General features: G+C 44.8%; 1 protein-coding gene across 19 annotated transcripts in view; it reads left to right on the top strand.

Annotated features, from left to right (window-relative positions):
* RBFOX2 (RNA binding fox-1 homolog 2) overlaps window positions 1-21,313 on the top strand; it is a 617,871-nt gene that overhangs the window by 418,053 nt on the left and 178,505 nt on the right. For all 19 annotated transcript variants that reach the window (XM_086958635.1, XM_086958667.1, XM_086958628.1 and 16 more), the window contains one exon: window positions 8,761-8,814. In XM_086958635.1, coding sequence (XP_086814761.1) covers window positions 8,761-8,814 — 54 coding nt within the window. The remainder of the gene's footprint in view (window positions 1-8,760; window positions 8,815-21,313) is intronic.

Genomic DNA, 21,313 nt, shown 5'->3' with positions numbered 1-21,313 from the left:
GGCCCCAGGGGGTGGAGTGCTCCAAGTCTGGGGGAAGCTGGGGTCTCGTATCAAAAGTGTTAGGGACTTTGAAGCCTCTGACCTTGATATGCTAAAACGCTAGCTATCCTGCTAGAGGTTTTTTTGCCAAGCAGAAATTTGTTCTGACCTCTTAAGAGTACTGGCTCTCTCTTGCAGGGAGCCGGAAACCCATCTGGTGGCAGGCTGAAAGATACAAGTCAGCCAACACACCAAATGACTGGTAGAGTTACAGGGGGCACCTCTAACTGACATCAGTACGGGTTTATTCAGGCATGGTATTCAATACCAAAACACGATTATTTTCAGTGAAGCCATTATTTAGCTGGGTAACGTGTAATATCCAGTGCTCAGTGCATACCTTTAAAATGGATTCCTGATCACTTACAATGACTAGCAATTGAACTAGACATATCGGGGGTCTCTGCTCATGCCTGCTTTAGGGGTGACTTACCTATAGTATATGTAGTGTACTTTGGTATTGCACACTGGGAGTGGGCTATGTCTAGTTTTCAGAATGGCTTGAACCATTTCACGCATCCTGCAATGGCAGTCTGCATGCAGTCTGTGTGTTAGTCCCTTTGGGTGACTTAATACATGCTGCAGCCCTAATGGGACCCTATTTAGTACCCATGCCCTGGGTACCCGGGATACCATTTACCAGGGTCTTACAAAGGGGTTAAAATCCTTGCCAGTTGGGGTACTATTAACATTTGTACCATTTTAGAGAAATGCGCCGGCACTGGGGCCGAGTTAGCAGGAACGCAGTGCACTTCCAATCAAAAGGCTCCTTACCAGTGAGCAAGAAGTGCGGGTAACCATGTCAAAAAGAGGCACTTTTCTATACTGCCCCTTTTCTTTCACCTTCCATATTGTTTGATGTTTTAATAATGCTCATGCTATACAAATTTAAATTTAACACAACAAATGTGTACATTGGTTACCCTTGAAGTCCTGCTTCCTCCTCGAAGGTGGTAGGTGTTGGACGTTCCCATCTTCTCTGTGAAGATAGAACAGTGAGGTTAGTGAAGTATCATTTCTAGATGATGAGGCCAATTATATTGGTGCATAAGAGAATGAATCTCATTCTGAAACGCTTACAACCATAGTAATGTAAGTTTGACATGGTTCTGGGTGTTCTACCATAGTCCACAGGGTCTTCTGGCATTTAATGCACTACTGCAGGCTAGCCAATACAGACGACTTTACTTTTTCAGGAGGAAAAGCCCATGACCGTTCCCTCCCTATTTATAATCAAATGTTTATCTTTTACAAAAAAAAAATCATTGGGTTTTTATGGTCCCCTGTACATCCACTTTAAGAAATGTTAACAAATAGTCCGTGATCTGATTAGAGAAAACCTTCATGCTGTCTACTCTAGGGCAGGTTGCTTCAGAGGCATAACTTTGCTTCCGCTTGACCCCCAGAACCCTGAACGTCGTGTCTGAGACTTTCAATTGATATCCTCCAATCACAGTCGCACTATAACCAGTTGTGTGAAGCCTTGTTTGCGTCAAAGGATTCTGAACACTGACTAGGTTCTGCACGTTTTTTGTGCAGTTCCTTTAATGACCATGGGCTTCTTTTAAAGATAAACCAGGAATTGATGCCTGAATTTGACAATTTGTCACCCAATACTGTCATCGTCAGATGACTTGACATATCTTTAAAGTTTATGTATGCAACAAACTACTAATTTTATTTATTCTGCCTGGAATTCACCTACGGTTCCTATGCTTTACACTTCTTTCTCCACAGTTTGACGGTTGAAGATTGCCTTTTCTTAAATAAAAAAATCTTGTTTTCGCCTCTATCTTTCAACTGCGAATGCACTCTGTGCCTTAAGATCAGGGCTTCATCACTTTAAACGCTTACTTAAGAAATTAAAATGAAAGGTGTAGCAGGAACACTATTGTGGAAATGGAAACTAAGTGCTCTAGTACCCAAACCATTTGGGCTTTTGACGTTTCTGGATATTGAACTGAAATGTGCCTTTTTCTGGCTATTAGGTCAACTCCAAAATAAGCATACTACAGGCTTATTCTGATTTATATAGTGCTCACTATTCTTGATGAGGCACAGTAATTTACAGCAAGTAGCAAGCTATCTGGGAGCCCAAAGTGAATGGTTAGCAAACAGGCATGAGATTTAGAGTAGTTTGTATCCAGATGAGGCATATAGAAAGGAAGCAGAGTTGCTTTCAGAATATAGGAAGGAAATAATTCATGGTCATTTATTCATGCATAAATTTGATGAATTTAGCAGTAAAGAAGTGTCGGACACTTATCTCTTTAAAAAATATCCAGCCCATTGCTTAAGGATGCCCCTTAACCACTGACTATGAAGCAATCCGACATTTAAGCAAATCTCAGTACCCATGATTACAATTTGACAACACCACCATAGCTCAACTATATGCAATGCAAGCAATACTTTCTATCACAGATGGACCCCTATGCATACCTAATAAAGCAGTACATCCAATACCATAGTTTTAGTTTATGCAGATCATTTTACAGCCACATGAACTACACATATAACCATGTACCATACCCACCAACTTAAAATATGACAAGGCAGCTGATAAACACATTGCAGCAATCACACTTCAATGCATGTTTGTGCCTACTCACTATCTGATTCAGAATGTGCTGTCTCTGCTTACACCTGAAAAGCTCCAGGCCCCACAGAAAAGACATCTCCTGCAAAATGGATGTGTCTGAGGTCTCCTTGATCCTCCAGCACCCGACTGCCTCATAGTGCCACCTTGCCTCTTGTGCTGCAGACTTAATCGCTCCATTCCTCACCCTCATATTTGATTCTTTACTGTGGAAGTTAATCCTGAGAGATCTTTTCAGTTGTGTTTGCTCTCAACATTCTTTCAAGAATCATTGCTTTTTACTCTGAATTGTCAGGATAATTTGTATGAATCATTTCTCTAGTAGGACCTGAAAATGATAGGTGACTAGAAGAAAACATGGTTCTCAGACTTGCTGGTAGTCTGAGCAGAGACAAAACAGTGATGTATAAGCATAATGTCTACGGACACCTTCTAAACCGGACCTAACATCTGTTTGAGCAGGATCTCAGACAGTTGTAAGAAAACCAAAACTGTTGGAAGAGAAAAAATTTGAGCTCAAAGAGCATATTTCCGAGCAGTTAGATTCACGCACACACTGCTTTAATCATTATTTTTAATTCCCCTTTAGCTTCGATATGCAAATAACTTTATGCATCTGCCCTGACACAACTGTGTTGAAAGAAGTCTCATGTGGCTATTTCTGCCGTCTACTTCAGTTCCCCTCCATCAATGCACAAAGCACCTTTGATTATAAAACCACTCTACTACTGACAAGGAAGGTGACAAACTCGAGTCATGACCTACCGAAACCCAGTCTCGTAGAATGCAACTACGGCATTCAGGATATACAGGAGATAAAGGAGAGCGGGAAAAAAAATTCTTTTAAGCTCAGTTTTTGCCGCTGCTGCTTCCAGATGTTTTAACTCCATATGTATGAAATATAGGGTAATTCCTGGAGGCAAAAAGGCCAATTCTCGTTAACTGCCAAAGGCGACAGAAAGCTTGTCATTTGGTCAAGAAAATTAATTTTGGGATAAACATATTCCATGCTCTTTAGGAGAAGGCAAGTACTGCGAGGGCACAAGGTTTTTGATTCTACCATAAACCAGTATTCTTCAGGGTACAACTTACCAAGAGTAATCATCCTTGGGGTGGCTATGCAGTTTTTAATCTGCATTTCTGTAACACCAAGTCCTTCCCATTCAATACCTGATGCAATGCATAACTGCAGAGTTTGGAGTCCAAAAGCAAAGAAGAGCAAAATAAACAGGTTTTACTGTTACTCTCTTTGCTTCAGTGATCGCTTCCGTAAGACTGAAGACACTTGGACTGTCAAATGGGCCCACAAGGGGGCCATTCCAATGATTGCGGTCTTGCGTTCTCTGCAGTACCGATTCTTGGTTCACAATAGAAGTTAATTTTGGTTTGGTATCGTCTGCATACAAGCTGTTCTTTTTGAATGACTGTTCTTTGTGGCAGTCATAGTTGGAGAATTTCACTCTGCAACATGGGAGCTTAATACTTTGGTTGTTGAAGTAGTCCTATCAAACTTCTGTGCCTGTAATAAAAGGAGCCCTGTAATTTGTTCCCTTTACTTTGCTCTTAGTTTGTAATGCAAGTTAGGTATTTTATAAGTCAAATTGCCTTTGTAGTTCTCCCTCCATAGAAATCTCTCCAAAGATATTCATTTTCAATGTTCTGACTGATAATTTTAAGAGCAGATTCCTCGCCTGTGGTATTTTCATCCAGGCGCCTGACGGGTCCTGAAAACATTTCGCATTGATCCACGTCGACGATAGGGCACAGCAGGTTCATTCTGGCACACAATGAGGTGTCCTATGGCACCACAGGGATGACCGTGCCCCCAATGTCAAGACGACATCAGTTCACTTTTTTCTGATGGATACTTCTAAACACAGCCTCCTCACATTATGAAAATTCCCAAGGTGTTTAACTTGATCAGGAAACTTAAGGCCAGGTAGGTGGCATTGTGTGGCTCTGCACTGACAGTGTTTCTTTCCAGAAGTGACATGGGGCTCTGAATGGAAGTGACACCTATGCGTGCTGATATCAGTTCCTTACTTTTGTGCTTTCAGATGCCAATCCATAGCTACTCCGCTATCCTTTGAAATTTTTGAAAACATTGAGGAAAAAAGCTTTTCAGAGTGTGCAAGTTATGTCACTTTTCAAAACCGGGTTTAAGCATTGTAGGTGCTGTCCCAAACAGATGCCTGTGATAGATCCGTACCAGGTATGCCTGTGATGCCTCGGAGCAGAGCATGAATCCAGGACCTGCAACAAATGCACCCAGATGAATCCCATGGCCATACAAGGCAGCAATGAAAAACTTTACGTCACCAAACACCGAAAGATTCCACACCATGGTCAGTCAAAAGGAAGGTCTCAGCACCCCCCCACCCCCAATGCATTCCAATGGCTGGTCTTTATCGCAGTCAGTCATCGGGTAAGTAAAAAGAAACCTAAGAAGTCCAAGCGTGGCTCTGCTCTTTCTGCCACTTAGGAAATCAAGTGAAGCCGTAAGGGTGTCAGTGAGCCTTTCGGTCGTGATTCCGAACGTGGCCCAGATGCACCCTGGCGTTCCTGATCCATCAGTGATGTCGCAACTGTTTGTGTTCTTTTGCGAAGCCATGCTGTGGATCTTCTGCAATTTTATCTGCCCCGTACCTTTGGGCCTCAAGGATCTTAAGGGCTTCCATTCGGACTTCTGCTGGTTGGTCTGCTCTCAGCGCCCTCATGTGCCTGCCAAATCTACTTTGGGTTCTGGAAACCGGCCTTGGTGCGGACTTCAGTCCCAGCGCCACTCCCTGCACTGGTTCTTTTTGCATTGCCACCACCAGAGGAGGAACATCCCATTGTGCTCTTCGACTCTGAGCCTTCAATCGAGAACCCTCACCCCACTGTTCTAGTGAAACTGCTTTGTGGCAGCATTGGGTTTAAAAGACGGATTTTTCTGTATCCCAAGCTGTCCTGCCCACTGATGCTACTTTTGTTTTGTGGTAAGTAGCCGTCATTATTTCTGAGTGCTGTCTTTCAGGATCACAACAACTCCAAGGGTCTTGGCTAAATGCCAAAAGCAGTAGTTGCCTCACCCCATAGAAGACTCATTCATGTTCTCTCCTATGGTTGGATGATCGAGAGCTCAAGCAAGCCTCAATACCTGGGCCATGCCCAGACCACTATCTCTCTTTCACAGCCCTGGATTTACCATCAACATGACCAAATCAACTCTAAACTCTGCTAACCCAGCCATCAAAAAGTCAAGGCCTTCCAACAGCTTGTCCCTTGCCCTCCCTTTTTTTTAAAAGCCAAATTATCCTATCCACGTCAGAACAGTAATGCGCCTCCTGTGCTTGATGGCAAAGCACTGCTGAAGCAGGCCATAGTGCCCTGTAACAGACATCAAATTTGCCTGTTTCAGCAGTGCTTTCCAGCACAGTGGTACCAAGCGATGGGTCATGGAGGATCTAGTGTTGGTATAGGCCAGTGTTCACTGCTCTCTGCAGTCTTGAAACAGCAACAACCGGTTGCTGGTATAGGCTTTTGAAGGCCCTATACCGCATATGACTATTATTATGGACATATCACAAAATCAGATATGCGGGTGTTTGGGGACGGTCTGGTACATCGATGCCATGGAAAAATTGACTATCATCTGAGATAGGGTGGCCAAATTCGAGGTTACTTGGCACCCCTTCACTACCCATATCAAGTGAGTACAAAGAGTGTGAGATCTCCATATGACTATGTCTAAAACATTGCACGCCTCTGACATTCACATTGTCTTCTTCTGAACCAGATGATAGTTAAGGTCAAATGTGATCATTATATGAGGGATCGTGGTGGATGTTTGGATACTGTTTTCTCCCCTCTGTATACGTTGTGTGAGTAAGAAATATCATCCCTGGAGACTAAGTATGATGTGTCATATTTACTTGCTTTCACTTTCACTTATAAATGCAAAATAAAATGAATTAAAAAAAGTCTGATTGGGGGCACATCTCAATCACACAGCAGGACAGGCATTGCAGACCCTACAACAGTAGTAACATTACATTAGCTACCTCGAGCTCTCAGCAGTCTAGCTTGCCCTGAAATACTTTAGATTTAGAGGAATGGAATGAGGATTTGTAAAGCGCGATGGCTACCCAGGGGCGTCCCAGCGCTGTAGAAAAAGAATGAGTTGTGCCGGAGGGTTGGGGGGAGAGGCTGAGTGAAGAGTTAATTTGAAGTTTTACTGAAAAGCCAGGTTTTTAACAGTTTGCGGAAAGTGAGAAGGTTGGGTTCAGATCTGATGTGGAGGGGAAGGGAGTTCCACATCTTGGCTAGGTTATAAGAGAGCATGCGGCCTCCACATCTGGCCTTCCTGATGCGTGGTACTGAGGCGAGGTGGGAGGTCGCGGATCTGAGTAGGCGAGAGGGTAGGTAGGCTTCCACCAGGGGGGAGTTGATAGAGGGGCCTGTTCCCCAGTAGGAGCGGTGTGCGATGCACATGCTCTTGAACTCGATCCTGGATCTTAGAGGGAGCCAGTGGAGGTCTCTCAGTCGGGCTCTAACTGAAGTTCGGCGGGGAATGTCCAGGAGAATTCTTGCTGCACAATTGTGGATGACCTGGAGTCTGTTAGGTGTAGATTGTGGGGCCCCAAGATATAGGGCGTTTCCACAATCTAGACGGGAAAGGATCAGTCCGTGAACCATAATCTGTCTTGAGTGGAACGGAAGGAGAGGGAGAATTTTACGAAGTAGCCTCATCAGCCCAAAGCAGGTGGCGGCAAGCTTGGTGGCTTGATAATTGAAGGTTAGGGTGTGGTCGAGCCAGATGCCTAGGCTCTTGATTTGCTCCTTGGGATGCGGGGGAGCAAAGTAGTCCTAATGGGAACAGACAGCATGACTGCCATGTACTACCTGCAAAAGCGAGGCAGAACCCATTCACTCCGCTACTCCTTATATACTGAGACAATTTAGCTTTGGACACATCACCACCACATCCCCCTGATGGCACCGTATCTACCAGGAATGGACAAAGACTTAGCATATCTACTCAGCAGGTCTCGCCAACAAATCCACAAACAGGAACTCAATCTTGTAGTTCTCCACACCTACTTTGTCATTGTGGGAAATCCACTGATAGATATGTTCGCCACTCCCTAAATCGCAAAATGCTCAAGCTTTGTATCCAGGCACCCACACTCAGTTCATGGGCAATGCAGTATGGATGAACTGGTCAGGGATGTTTGCCTAAGCTTTTCTGCATCTCCCACCCCTTCCAATGCTGTGCTCGATGCGTCAAACATCCCAAACACTCCTGTTTATAGCCTCGATCTGGGCTAGACAACCCTGGCACTTAGTTCTACTCGCAATGGCGATCAACGCCCGTGAGAAGCTTTTCAAGAGACCAGGCCTTGGTGCTGGTAGAGATCCCAGCACAACCGCTGACTCCAATGACCAGCACCCAGCCATACCCTGAAGTCCCTGAGCCCAGTTTGTTCAAGCAGGCGATGGTGTTTTGTGGACATGAGCAGGTGTTTTCCCACAGCCAAGAACAGGAAAAACCTCCCTTTTCAAGAGTTTTCCCACTGCGCCATTTGGGCACTTCATTTCACTGTTGCCAGCGATGAAGGCTCTCTTGGTGGCTTTGACTCAGACTACAGTTAAAGAGACACACACACACACACACACACACACACACACACACACACACACACACACACACACACACACACACACACACACACACACACACACACACACTCACTCACTCACTCACTCACTCACTCACTCACTCACTCACTCACTCACTCACTCACTCTCACACTCTCACACTCTCCAGTTTTTTTTCTCTGTATTGCTCAAGTTCCTGGTCCTTTCCATTTCCTGCTCCATCCCTCGCTGTTGCTCTTTATCTGGTTCTTCACTCGGTTTCCTTTTGTTTCCCTCCTTGTGTTCCTTGTTCTCTTTACACTTTCCTAGTTTTATTTTCCATTTCTGTTGCCCATGATCCCGCTCTTACACATCCTACATTGATTTAACCTTAAACTTTATTATTCTTGATTCTCTTCATTGGTTTTTCTTTACCCCGCCTTTTCTGGTTTTGCTGGTATTGCTTCCAATTTTTCACTTGATTTTGTGTTTTGTCTTTGCAGCCCTTTGGTAAGATCCTAGATGTGGAGATCATCTTTAATGAGCGAGGCTCTAAGGTACGTTTCTTGTTTTATTATTGTTGGGGGTGATTTATTGAAGTAGAGGGTTGGTCAGAGTTAAGTGTGAATAAGTCACTTGGGTAGGGTGATGTCCGCTTTAGCAGAGGAAGTTGTTTCCTCCTGCTGCTGGAAGCCTTGCCCTCTGTGTGTTGGAGAATTTGTATGTACACAATTATTGCTTTGTTTCCAAGTGTTCTAATCTTATGAACGTGTTTCACTGCTTGAAAAGCAACTTGTGCCACTGCCTGCTCTGCTTTTGAGAATTGCAGTAATTGGGTCTTAACTTGTTTGTGAAGCCCCCTGAAAGGTGTAGAATGGAGTGCCCTGTAGGGTTTGGTGCAAGGCCAGCTCTTTCCACACACGGGCTAAACTGTGTATCCTAAATACAAGGGCTTGCTTTTGTGTTGGAGTAGGGCAGTGGCGGTCTCTCACCTCTGGCTCAATACTGTTGCCTCAGTTATTAGAATTACAGTTGATTTAGGAATTCACATATGTGGTATTTCAAAAACAGTTCAAATGAAGTCTACAGGAAGATTATTGCGGGAGCAAGTGCAAGCCACCTAACAGCCCTTCCTACATGCTCAATCGTCTTTATATTTTGAACTCCAGTTCCATTAACATACAACATCCCCACCATTACCATCCCAAGCAAGGATACCTTAAATGAGATGACCATAACATATTTTCATATATAAATATATATATATGTATATATATGTATATATATGTATGTATATATATATATATATATATAATATTCCAACAACCGCTCCCGGCTATTCCTCGTCTCGTAGCACGGCGAGCTTGTGTGGGTGCCGGACACCCTTATTTACATAAACAAAATTCCCCCTCTCAGAAGAACGGCACAGGCTGCCTTTGGATGCTTCAGTATAAACACATCATGACAATATATGTTTAATTGAAAGCACCACTCAAGTATGGCGGCCAAAATTGGCCGAGTGGATCTACTGTAGTCCTTCTTCTATGCACTTTGTTTTCACTATGTAAATAGCACCATGAAATGTACACAGTAACCGTGACCAAGCCTTAGTGGCGAAACGCGTCGGTAGGGAGCTGCCGATTCTGTGCCTTAAATAAATACATTTTGAAGCATCAAAAGGCAGCCTGTGCCGTTCTTCTGAGAGGGGGAATTTTGTGTATATATATATATATATATGTCTTATTTATGATAAATTCAAAACATACTAGCAAAAGTGCAGAATGGTGTAAAGACACCCCAGAAGAATGAAGAAATAGTACCTGAACGTCACTTTTGCGGATATCTGCTCCTGTGTAATGTAGGCTGGTTACTGTTCTTTTCCTCATTCTGTTCAGCCAGACTCATCATTGAAGTTCCCTGACCACTCTTCACATCTTCCACCAATGGCACCCCTTAACAAGTACCGCATTGCCATGCTCTATCAGCGCAGGTTCACCAAACTTTAAATCTCACTTCCTGACATGTTAATTTTTTTTAATCCGACCCACATCCCCCACTTTTATTAGTTGATTAGATTGTTTGACTTGCCTGGAATCAAACTTATTATTTGGCTTCGCTTAGACTTCTTTAATCTAATTGCTGATTATTCTGTTTTAACTGTGCAAGTGAACTGTCTTGCTTCACCCATCTTAACATCGAGCCAAGGAATAACTTGGGTGCTGGGCTTCTTCCCCACAAAAGCTGAATTATTTGGTTACAGAATGTCATTTTGTGTTACAACAGCACACCAGGCACCCATTAACTTCAGAAATGGTGCAAGCATTCAACTTAGCCCACTGGATAGATTCAGATAAAACTCTGTTCATTTGAATAGTTCCTTGTATCATCCCAAGGTTGAGGATAGTATAAGGAACTCATCAGATATTTGCCTTCTGTGGTCTCAAGGCATGAAACCATGTAATCACACAACTTGAATTACAGGAATGACACCACGTTATCACACACAAATTGAATTCCATTTTCTGATTCAGAAATTCTGGGACCCCTTCTCTAGAGAAAAATTCTTTAAAAAACTGCCACTGTAGAGGATGCACGTTCATTCACAATCTTGACCTCAGGCCACTTACTGTAATAGTCAAACAGTGTTGCCACCAAAACCACAGGATTTAAGCTGTGCTACGACTGCAGGAAGCAGATGTCTGTGACAGGCCAGCACAAAGTGTTTTTGGTGGCTGGGCTCCAGACACATCAAAATCATGTAATAAGCATGTTCTTAGGCATGCAATGGTGATTCAAGATTCGACGACAAAGCTGTACACCACCAAGCACAAGAAGTAGTCTCTACCTTCGTGGGCTCCACCTTCAAGTCGCAGGCCCAGACTTTGTCCTGATCTCGGGACTTCTCCAGTGACCCTCCACTTCCTGCTCCGTATTCCAGTAAGTCTAAACGCAATCCTAAAGAAAAAAAGTGACTTGTTTCATCTCGCCACTCCCAAGGAGAAGATGTGATGGCGTCAATATGTAAGCTACAGTCTACTAAGGTCTAATATAGATTCCTCTACTGGACCCAATGTGTACAGATTTACCTGGGCCATTGTCGACCCTGCAGCAGATCGAGGCCTTAAAAGAAGCCAGGGTGCAATTATAAAATGTGCTTTCTGCTCCCTCTGGCATGCTTTCAGGGCCCAATGAAGAGCAGGGACTTCCCGTCAAGATTTGGAATGGATGTCCTACTGCAAAATTATGAAAGTACAGACTGTTGTTGTGCTGCCTGGCTTTAATCTTGTGCCTGCTGCAGGGTCCGTTGCCTTTTTATTTCTGACTCTGTCAGATCATAGTGCCTTCATGATGCTGCTGATTATGATAGTGAGAGGAATGGCATGCTTCCCCCTAATTACCCAGATGCCTTATAGTTATACCTTCATTTTCAAAATGCCAATGGGCTTGACACTTTTCCCGATGTTCTAAAGCTACAGCTGACCTCCATTGAGACGAAGACAAATGTTATAATGGAAATCTTTCAGCCTGAGCAAGCAACATCTGAGCCCTTACATTCAATGATACTCTTGAGATACTTTGGCTATCTGATCAACATTATGTACACAGACAGCAGGCTAGATGTCCTAGACCAGGGCCTAGTACCCAGAGTTTATCACCAGGCACCACCCTCCAGCCTTATTGTGAAGGCCTTGACGAGTCAAGTGAATCACAATTCATTCCCCAGCACTCATTCAGATAGGGAGTGTAAGTAAGAGGATGGATTTCTTTGGTAAGCAAATTTTTTTCTTCAGCCAGTCCAGCACTGCAGTTTGTTAATGCAGTTAGGAACGGGGACATCCATGCTCTTAGGCTTGCCCACTATGCCACTGGATTCAAGCTAGCCTGGCTAAAGAAGGGTGACATACCCTGAAAATGGTCCCAGGATGCTTGTCTCCGGTCCAGAGAGGACCGGGCCTGGCAGTTCGGTCTGCACTGTTCCCATGGGGCACAGGGTCAAGACTGATTTGCATATGGCTGGGTTCAAACTGGGGTGGCGTAGTAGGCAAAAGATCAATGGATTTAACCCAGATCTTTTGACTGGGGGAGAATGTTTGCATTGTCAGCATACTGTCCATCATTTGTTTGCTGTAGCACTTTTCGACCTATGTGGAATGGGTATGCCCAGACGTGGGTTCCTTGCTCACTGTGCCACTGGATTCAAGCTAGCCTGGTTGAAGAAGGGTGACATACCCTCAAACCGGTCCCTGGATGCTTGTTTCCGGTCCAGGGAGGACCTGTGGACTGTTCCCACAAGGAACAGGGTCAAGACTGATTTGCATATGGCTGGGTCCAAACTGGGTTGTGTAGTGAGCGAAAGAATGATGGATTAAACCCAGATCCTTGTGACTGGGGGTGAATGTTTGCATTGTCCAGCATTCCGTCCAACTGTTTCTTTAGCAATATATTGCTAGCAGTTCTGGAAGATGTGAGGGCAGCTTTGGCCCAGAGGAAACGGGATGGACAAGAGACTGACAAACAGGTTATCCATAGGTTTGTATGCAACAGATCACCTTGACAGGGCAGTTGGTTCAAGTATGGTCCTTCAACAGGATGTGGTCTACAGTGTTGCCCAGCGATGTGCATGCTTACCTAATAGATGCGCCCATTAATGGGTACCACCTCTTCGGTAAATAAGGAGGCTATGATTTGGAACTCTTTAAAGATAATAAAACAACAGCACGTTCCTTGGGACTTTTGACTCGTACGTTTCCGATCCACTCAAGAATTTAGAGGCTTCTCCAATGGAAGTCATCCTTCACAACCAGTGATGCAGCAGGCAAACCAGTCAATTCACGAACCTTAACTGGCACATGATGTGCGGGCTAGTAGGAGAACCAGTCTTCCAGCTCTTTCTCTCCGACACTGGCAAACTGCTTTAGTTTGTCCTCAGTGGCTCATACCTGCTGATTGGGTGGCAGAATCCAATATTTTGCAGAATTAATCTATTCTGAATTGACATGCTGTGCATTATTCCACTATCTAGTATTTGGGTCCACACTTCTCGTTTTACTTTCTCTTTTTTCTTTTCTTGCAGGGTGTCATAAAGTACCATTTGGTTACACTTCCTTCCCCTTGTGCTGTCAGATGTACCCCCCAGAAGCCCCTGTGCATGTGATTGCCAAGTAACCATTTTGGTTCCTCCGAAGTAGGTGATCCATCACGTCCAACAGATGGGGCTTGCAAATAATTCAGAGCATCTGTGCCCTACCTTTTCCTCCGTTCCAATATCCCTACCATACCAGAATGGATTTCAGAGGAGCACCTGTCCACCATCTTATAAGAAGCTCATCTGTTGCTTTCCAAAGATGCAGTAAAGAAGAGACCGAACTCTGGGGAAGGCTGGGTTGTTACTATCGCTATTTCCTTGTTATGATTACAGATGGTGACCTCAGGCATATCTTGGACCTCTGCTTATACCTTTACATGGAAAAACCGTTTCCTGGTGGTTATATTGGATCAGATCCTCTCCTCTTTGGACCTTGGCTACTGGATGATGTCCCTGGAGTTGCAAGACACATATTGTAATAAACCTGTTGTGCAGTACCATATCAGTTACCTGCGGTTCAAGGTTTGGCAGGAGAATTTTCAGTTCACGGTGGAGAAGTGTGGCTCACTGGTTAGAGCGGCAGACTCTGAAGCAGAGATCAGGCCCGGGACCAGGGTTCAAGTCCCGACGCGGCAGGGTCTCGGGCTCAATGTCCGCGGACTCGATAATTCTCGCCTCTGCGCCTACTCTAATCATGGGTCCCACGCTGCAACTCTGGGCAATAGATTGCTTAATCTCCACAACAGCCCCTACAACACTGGGATGCCTGGCTTCACCTTGGGGGTGCCCAGGAGGGGCATCTCACAGGGAGAGCCAGGAAGGGTTCCACAGCGTTATACAGCGCCGGGACGCCCCGTTGGGGCAGCTGTGCGCTTTACAAAATACACTACAAATACACTACTGTACTCCTTCGGCTTCACCAGCATCCGTTATGTGTTCACAAAGGTGATGGCATGGTTGCGGCCCACCTTTGGAAGTCAGAAATGGCTGTATCCCCCGTACCTCTGAGACTGGCTGCTGAAGTTAGGCTCAATACAGTCAGTCGGGGTCTAACTCCGTATGACGGCAGAGCACAACTCCATTGGGGTTCACCTTAAATGAGCCTAAGTTTCACTTGATTCCTTCGAAAACGCTTCTGTTCATTGGGATGATCCTGGATTCGGGGAGTTCAGGGCTTTAGCTCCGCAGAAAAGAGTCTGGGAGATTGATATGGTATTGATGTTTCTGAGGTTTCGTGACCTCTTAGCCTTGTGCGGTTTCCTGATCAACCACGCAAAGTGGCACATGATAGCGCCACAGTGTAACTTAGTCTCAGTGGGCACAGCATCAGGGCCTTCTTGTTGACACAATCCATATCTTGAAGGTGGTAGCTCAGGATGTTCACACTGGGGGCTGACCGACTACAGTTTGTCCTGCGACAGGTAACTCCCTTCCCTCACCAAGAGTTTGCACCAACTCACCCAGAGCTGACAGTGGTGACACACTTCTCTGCTGGGTTTGAGGGGTCACCTGGGGGTTGTGGAGATCTTAAGATTTTTCAGCGTGAATTTTTTCTGGATTCATATGCTGTGCATTATTCTGCCATCTATTGGTTGGATCTGGATTCTTCTCCAGAACTTTTTTGTCCTTCTACTATTTCTGTGTTTACCCACAACACTACTGTCATGTGGTTCTGCAATCAGCAGGGTAGAGTGGGTCCTGGCTCCTGTGCCAGGAGACTTTGCATCTCTGGAGTTGGTTGGGCTGCTAGTGCATCTACTTGGTCACAAATCACCTAGCAGGGTTCCTGAATGCCAGAGCAGATTAACTGAGCATATGTCACCTGGCAGATAGTGAAGAACTTCTTCATCCCTTGGTGGCACCGCGCATATTCCACTTGTGATAATAGGCCTGGCTGGATATTTTTGCCACGGATGAGAGCACGTAGTGTTCACCAATTTGCTTGTTGAAATTTCCAAAAGAACACTCACTTAAGATAAGCTTTCCGGCTGGAACGGAACAAGGGACGCCTGTACGCCTTTGAGCCACTCCTCCTGCCCAGAGTTCTGAACAATATTAGGAACTACTGGGCCCAAGTCATTGTGGTGGCTCCCAGTTTGTCCAGGAGAGTCATAGCCCCAACCTTTGAACATGAGAATCTGTTTTCTGATTAGGCTGCTACTCTGGGAGGCCCACATGTCTCAACAACCAAGCAGGGACCTGCATCCCAGTCTGTAAAATCTGCATCTCTGAAGATTGAGCTGAGGCAAATTGACTGCTTTTGATTTGCTACCTAAAGTGGTGCATGCCCACCTCTCCTCCAGATGGCCTCCACAAAATCCATTTATGCCAGGTGCTAGTTCAAATGTATGACCTGGTGCGATGCCCGAAATACAGACCCATTACAGGCAAAGCTGCTGTATGCCCTTGATTTTTTTTTGTCTTTAGCCCAGCAAGGCAGTTGATTTGTTTTGTGATTAGCCCAGCTGGTTCAGTGTGTTTGCCTGACCAACTGTTATTGTTGAAAATCTTCTGTTGTGATAAGGTTCATTTAAGCCTTGATACACGTTTCCTCCCACACAATTTGTGATGTCTCAATTCGAACTTAAATGGGTCGTAACATTCCTCGTGTACACCTTTTGAGCTGATTATGCAGCTTGCTTCATCTCCTCATTGTGATTACATCAGTTGTCATGTGATTGAACTGCAAGCACTTTAGTGCAACCATCCTGTACCACTTTTTTTCCAGACAAATTGGTGCTGATGCCTCAAGTGACCACCTTATCTAAAGGAATGACTCCCTTCTATGTTGGGTAATCCAATCCATCAGTCTACCAGATTTCTTTGCTCTCCATCACCATTTGGCGGTGGAGAAGATCCATCAGTTGGTCCCTGCTATCACTGGCAAGAGGTGTGCTTGTCCTTGATATTTGCCAGGCTCCGAATATAGGCTTTGGTGCATGAGTTCACAAAGCAGTACTACCTTGTCGGCTAAGTGTGGCGGGATGGTCTCTTGGTCTGCTTGGCGTTCTGCAAGACATTTAGATCAGAGGCCACTCTGGTATCTGTTCTAAGGTGAGGAATATATGCTTAGAGTATCCATCCGAAGAACAAGCTACTTGCTTTCGGTAATGCTCTTTCTGCTGGATGCTTAATCTAACCTTAGATCCTCACTGCATCTCGACCTACCAGTTCTGTTGAGTGGCCTCTGTATTATAATTAGAAAGATATTAACCCTTTCGATGCTGATGACGAGCTCAGCTCGTCCTCACCCACGGGTGTCGTGTGCTGATGACGAGCTGAGCTCGTCATGGTGCCACTAAAATGGCATTTTCCAGCACGGGGGGGGGAAACGCCCAGCAGCCATGTGGTTAAGTTAGTATTCAGCACACTGTAACCAACTATTGTTCCCAGGAGTAGAGAATAAACTTGAACCAAACGCGCAGGGGTAGTGCTTGAATGGGGTTCAGTTGTGTCACTTCCGGGGCAGTATGAAGCCAATGCGGAGCGGTACTGCAGCCCATAGCTCTGAAAACTCTGGGTCTTTTCTGATGCCTGGAGGAATACTTTAAGGTGAGGCATTTGGGGTTTGATAGATTATCCACCATAAAGAGCATTACAGAAGGTACGTAACTTGTTCCTCTTAGCCTGTGGCAAAGGTCATCACCTGTTTTAGTCTCATCCTGTTCCACAGCGTCAATCCATTCACGTTCCAAAAATACTCTCACTTGCTTGACATCTGTTTTAGCCACAAAGCATATTTTTGCTCACTGCCTTTCTCAGCACATTATTTGTGAAGGACAGGAAACCTTGACAAAAATTGTCCGACATTCCCGCTGCCAGGAATATAAACTGCATCAAACTGCGATTGGCTAAGCTTTGTGGACAACTTGACAATCATTGGTGTGGCCTTTTTTACTTTCTCCTTGTTAGGCATGTACACCAATGTCCGGATCAATTGAATTAGGCAGCAGGGGAATGCCAAATGGGGCACAGTTAAGTACACAGCATGCAAATGCAACTGCAGTGCACTGTGGTACAATTTGTGGCAGTATTACTTGATGATTTATCAGCAACTGAAAGTTTATCAGCTCTATTTCACAAAGGGTCTTTCATTAAGCGGGAAGATGCATAGCAGCATTTTTAGTAACTTTTGATCAGTTTGGGCTAGAAACTATTTTTATTCTGAAAACCAGAAGATGGATTGTGCAGCAAATCAATAATTAGGCAGGAAATGCCTCAACTGGAAAATCGCATAAATCAAGTATCCCGGACTAATATCTTGTAATCCATTTGTGGAAAAATCCTCCTTCCCCACCCCAAGGCACCCAACGTTTTGATAATCCAGCAACAAGTCAGTTCTTCCCTTTCAGTAACAGTATAATGACGTTTTGCATCTCTAAATACTATTGTGGAAAACCCAACTGTCGTTACTCGCTACCACTTGGCCGGTATAAACTATGATGCAGCATAATAAAGAGAAGTCATGGGCTTTTAAAGCTCTTATATCAGTCATTTGGATATGCCACTCAAGAACAGATTGACAGGAATCCTAAGAAAACTGAACATTTCTCTTCAACCGGTTGCTTCGCACTTTCATGCGAGTAGCACAGTCAGGTACACATAGCAAAAAAAAAATCACAAAGCCCCAGGAAGGATTTCAGTCTATCCTTAAACCCGGCATTGGCTCAGTTACCTCTCCAGAAATCAGATCTTGCAAAAATTCCACTTTGCGAATCAAACTTTACATTTATTCTTCTTCATGACTCCCAACATGCTCCTGAAAAATACGGAGCACTAAGCTCAGTACCCAGTCATGTTCTTGCATTCAGTGACTAACATCAGTACATAATTTTGATGCCTTGCTTACCTTTCTTTCCTTTGATCAAGTTAAACTTGATATACTGAGAAACAGACTACCAATGACGACACCCAAAGTTGTGCAACAGTATTCAATAGTGACCGGGAGAGACAGAAGCAGTAAACTGCCTAGACTCTAGCTCTACCTGGTGGTATGGCTTAGTCAAATCAATCTTTGATCTTGAGTGTCCCTAATAGGTGATTTATTTTAGCTAAAGGATGCAACCCAAACCATGGTTCTTGTTGTGACTATGGCTTCCAACACACACTCTCCAATACCCTACTGTGCTTGTGTGCCTCTGCAAAGACGATAGCCATAAAGATGCTTCTATAAGTTCAATAATCCCTCGTCTTACCTAAAATTCAGCTTCGCAAAATACTCCTCCTGCCAAAGGTAACACCTCAAAGTTTACATTCACCAGCATCTGCCCCCAGCCTATTTTGTCTATTATCCGATGTTTGATCTTACCCACTTAACTAGAGGAAACCTTGTTTGTAGCTTGTTTCTCTACATTGACTTGCCCTACATTTTTCGAAGTCTTTTGAATCACAAGATATATAGTGATTTCTCCATTAACTGATATTTTTCCTCCATTGGGTGCAGATGTGTACGCCTGGGGCTCCAAATTTGAAGCATTTCTTAACTTTTCTTCTTGCCCAGAAGGTATCTTATTCAACTTTGGTATCTGAAAAATATCTTTTTTTCTTTCCATTACTTATCCTGAGACCGAGGACTCCGCATGCCACGAAGCCTTGTGCCCCTCTCCTCCACTTCTTCTTAACAGAGGATATACACATTGTATTGGAATGGACACCCTTGCATGACAGTCCGCTGCCATGCAAAGCTACTTTGGACCAACCACTACCAGATGTGTAACCTCTGTCTGATTCCCGACCATAACGAGACAGAGTACGAGGCCTGCCTGTTCAATATTGAAGCTTTTTCTTCAAAAGGAAGAACAGGCTTCTGTCCCCAATGTCTTTAGGGAGCAGCCTTCCCCAGGTGTTGAGGAAGACTAACAGGTCTGGATCTCAGGCCTGTCACTTCACCAATCATCACCCAATCCAGAAACCATCTTCCCCTACTCCGAAGAGTTTCAGGTTCCTGACTAGTCAAGTGCAATGCTCTGTGGAGGGTCAGGCTTCCAATCCAGCCCTTCTGCAAACACTGGGGCCCCATTGCCTTTGAGCAGATGCCACCCACTTTCACAGGATCTGCCCCATCAAGCCCATAAGTGTTTCAGAGGTCGAAGATCCTCTCAACTCCGGCGCTGAAGCCAGCCCCTCAACTCCGGCGCTGAAGCCAGCCCCTGCTTCGAAGCAGACCTTAGGACCACATTGTTGCTTGTATGCTGGCAATGCTCATTTATCAAGGAAGGTAAACTGATATTGAGTACTGTATCTATGATCAAACAAATTGATCCTTCTGCGGGAGAAACCCACCAGTGAGGAGAAAAAACACGCTTTAAAGGATACAAGTTCGCATTTCATATGTTTTTCACGATAAATCAATAATATATACATATATCTAAAGGAACTATTTGGACAGTTGCTCAAAAAAGTGCATCTTATGGAAACCATATGCAAATTAGAGGGGACAGTGCACTTACTGCCCATGCACAAGGAGATGCAGACACGGTTATAGGAAAAGTGAAGGCCAGTGTGGTCGCGCCTAGGATTGTTTAAAAAGAAAACCACCCCCAACTACTCACCATCCATCAATGGTCAGGTCGTTCCAGATTCCCTTAGTCCATACTGCACCTAAGCGTACTAACACTCCGGGCACAGGCGATGCACCCCTGCCTGGTAAAGAGTGTAAAAAAAAAAACTTGGTACAGCAGGGAAAAGGCTGGTGGTCCGAGCTACCACCCATTGAAGAAATTGCCTAGCCTGTCAGACTGCTTTCTAGGTATGACAGAGGACGCTAGGATGAAATTAGCTAACGCGTAGTAGTGGGTAGGACCATCTCAAACATCACCATTAGATGTTCCCTATAAACAACAGATACTGGATCTGGATCCCCTTTTGACCCATGCCCAGTTAGACTCCTACACCTCATTGTGGATATTGCTAACCCAGTAATAAATGCCATTGTCAACACCTCACTGTCCACGGCCAATGTCCCCCCAGAGTGGAAACTGGCAGCGGTGAAACCACTGCAAAAAAAACAACTCCCCGACCCCACCACATTGTCGAACCTACGACCCATCTCACTACTTCCGGCCCTGTGTAAAATCACAGAGTCAATTGTAAACAAACAGCTTACACGCTTCTTGGAAGATAGTGAAGTATGGCACCCTAACCAAGCAGGTTTCAGGACCCAACATTCCACGGAATCGGCCCTCCTGTTCACTACAGAAACTATCCGCTTAGCCCTAGACCAAGGCAAGAAGGCCGTCCTGATTTTATTAGACCGATCGGCGGCCTTCGACACGGTCTCACACGCCATCCTATTAGACCGGCTAATAACATCTGGTGTTACAGGGACAGTACTCGAGTGGATAAAAAACTTTTTAAGTGACAGGAGACAAGTGGTGACCCTGGGGGAATTCTGCTCCAGTGAGAAATCGCTGTTGACGGGAGTTCCTCAGGGTTCAAGCTTGAGCCCGACCCTGTTTAATGTTTATACTGCACCTCTGATAAAGCTGATATCGTCATTTGGCATAGACGCTATAGCCTATGCCGACGATACACAACTTATTCTGGTAATGGATAAGGATAACCAGGCCTGGGAGGAAAAGCTCAAAGGTTGTCTAACGGCCACTTTTGAATGGATGTGCCTAAATCACCTGAAATGCAACACGGGTAAAACGGAGATCATGCCAATAGGCCCAAAAAACGAGTTCATCCCAAGAATATGGTGGCCAGAAAAAGCTGAAATACCACCTCATACTACCAACTCGGCCCGTAATCTGGGGGTGTATTTCGACTCTGACCTGTCTTTTAGACAACAAGCGGCTAGAGTGGCAGGCATGTGCTTTGGGGTGATAAAGGGACTGAGAAAGTTCTTTGATTTGTTGCCCTTCGAAGCAAGAAAAACAGTTACGGTTGCACTAGTAACATCGCGCATCGATTACTGTAATAGCCTCTACGCTGGCACAAATAAAGCTGTCACACACAAACTTCAAATG

The sequence above is a fragment of the Lissotriton vulgaris genome, chromosome 1_1, assembly GCF_964263255.1.
Source record: "Lissotriton vulgaris chromosome 1_1, aLisVul1.2, whole genome shotgun sequence".
Classification (NCBI taxonomy): Eukaryota; Metazoa; Chordata; class Amphibia; order Caudata; family Salamandridae; genus Lissotriton; species Lissotriton vulgaris.
Note: the sequence above shows the minus strand (reverse complement) of the source record. Positions and strands in the feature narration are given on the sequence as shown.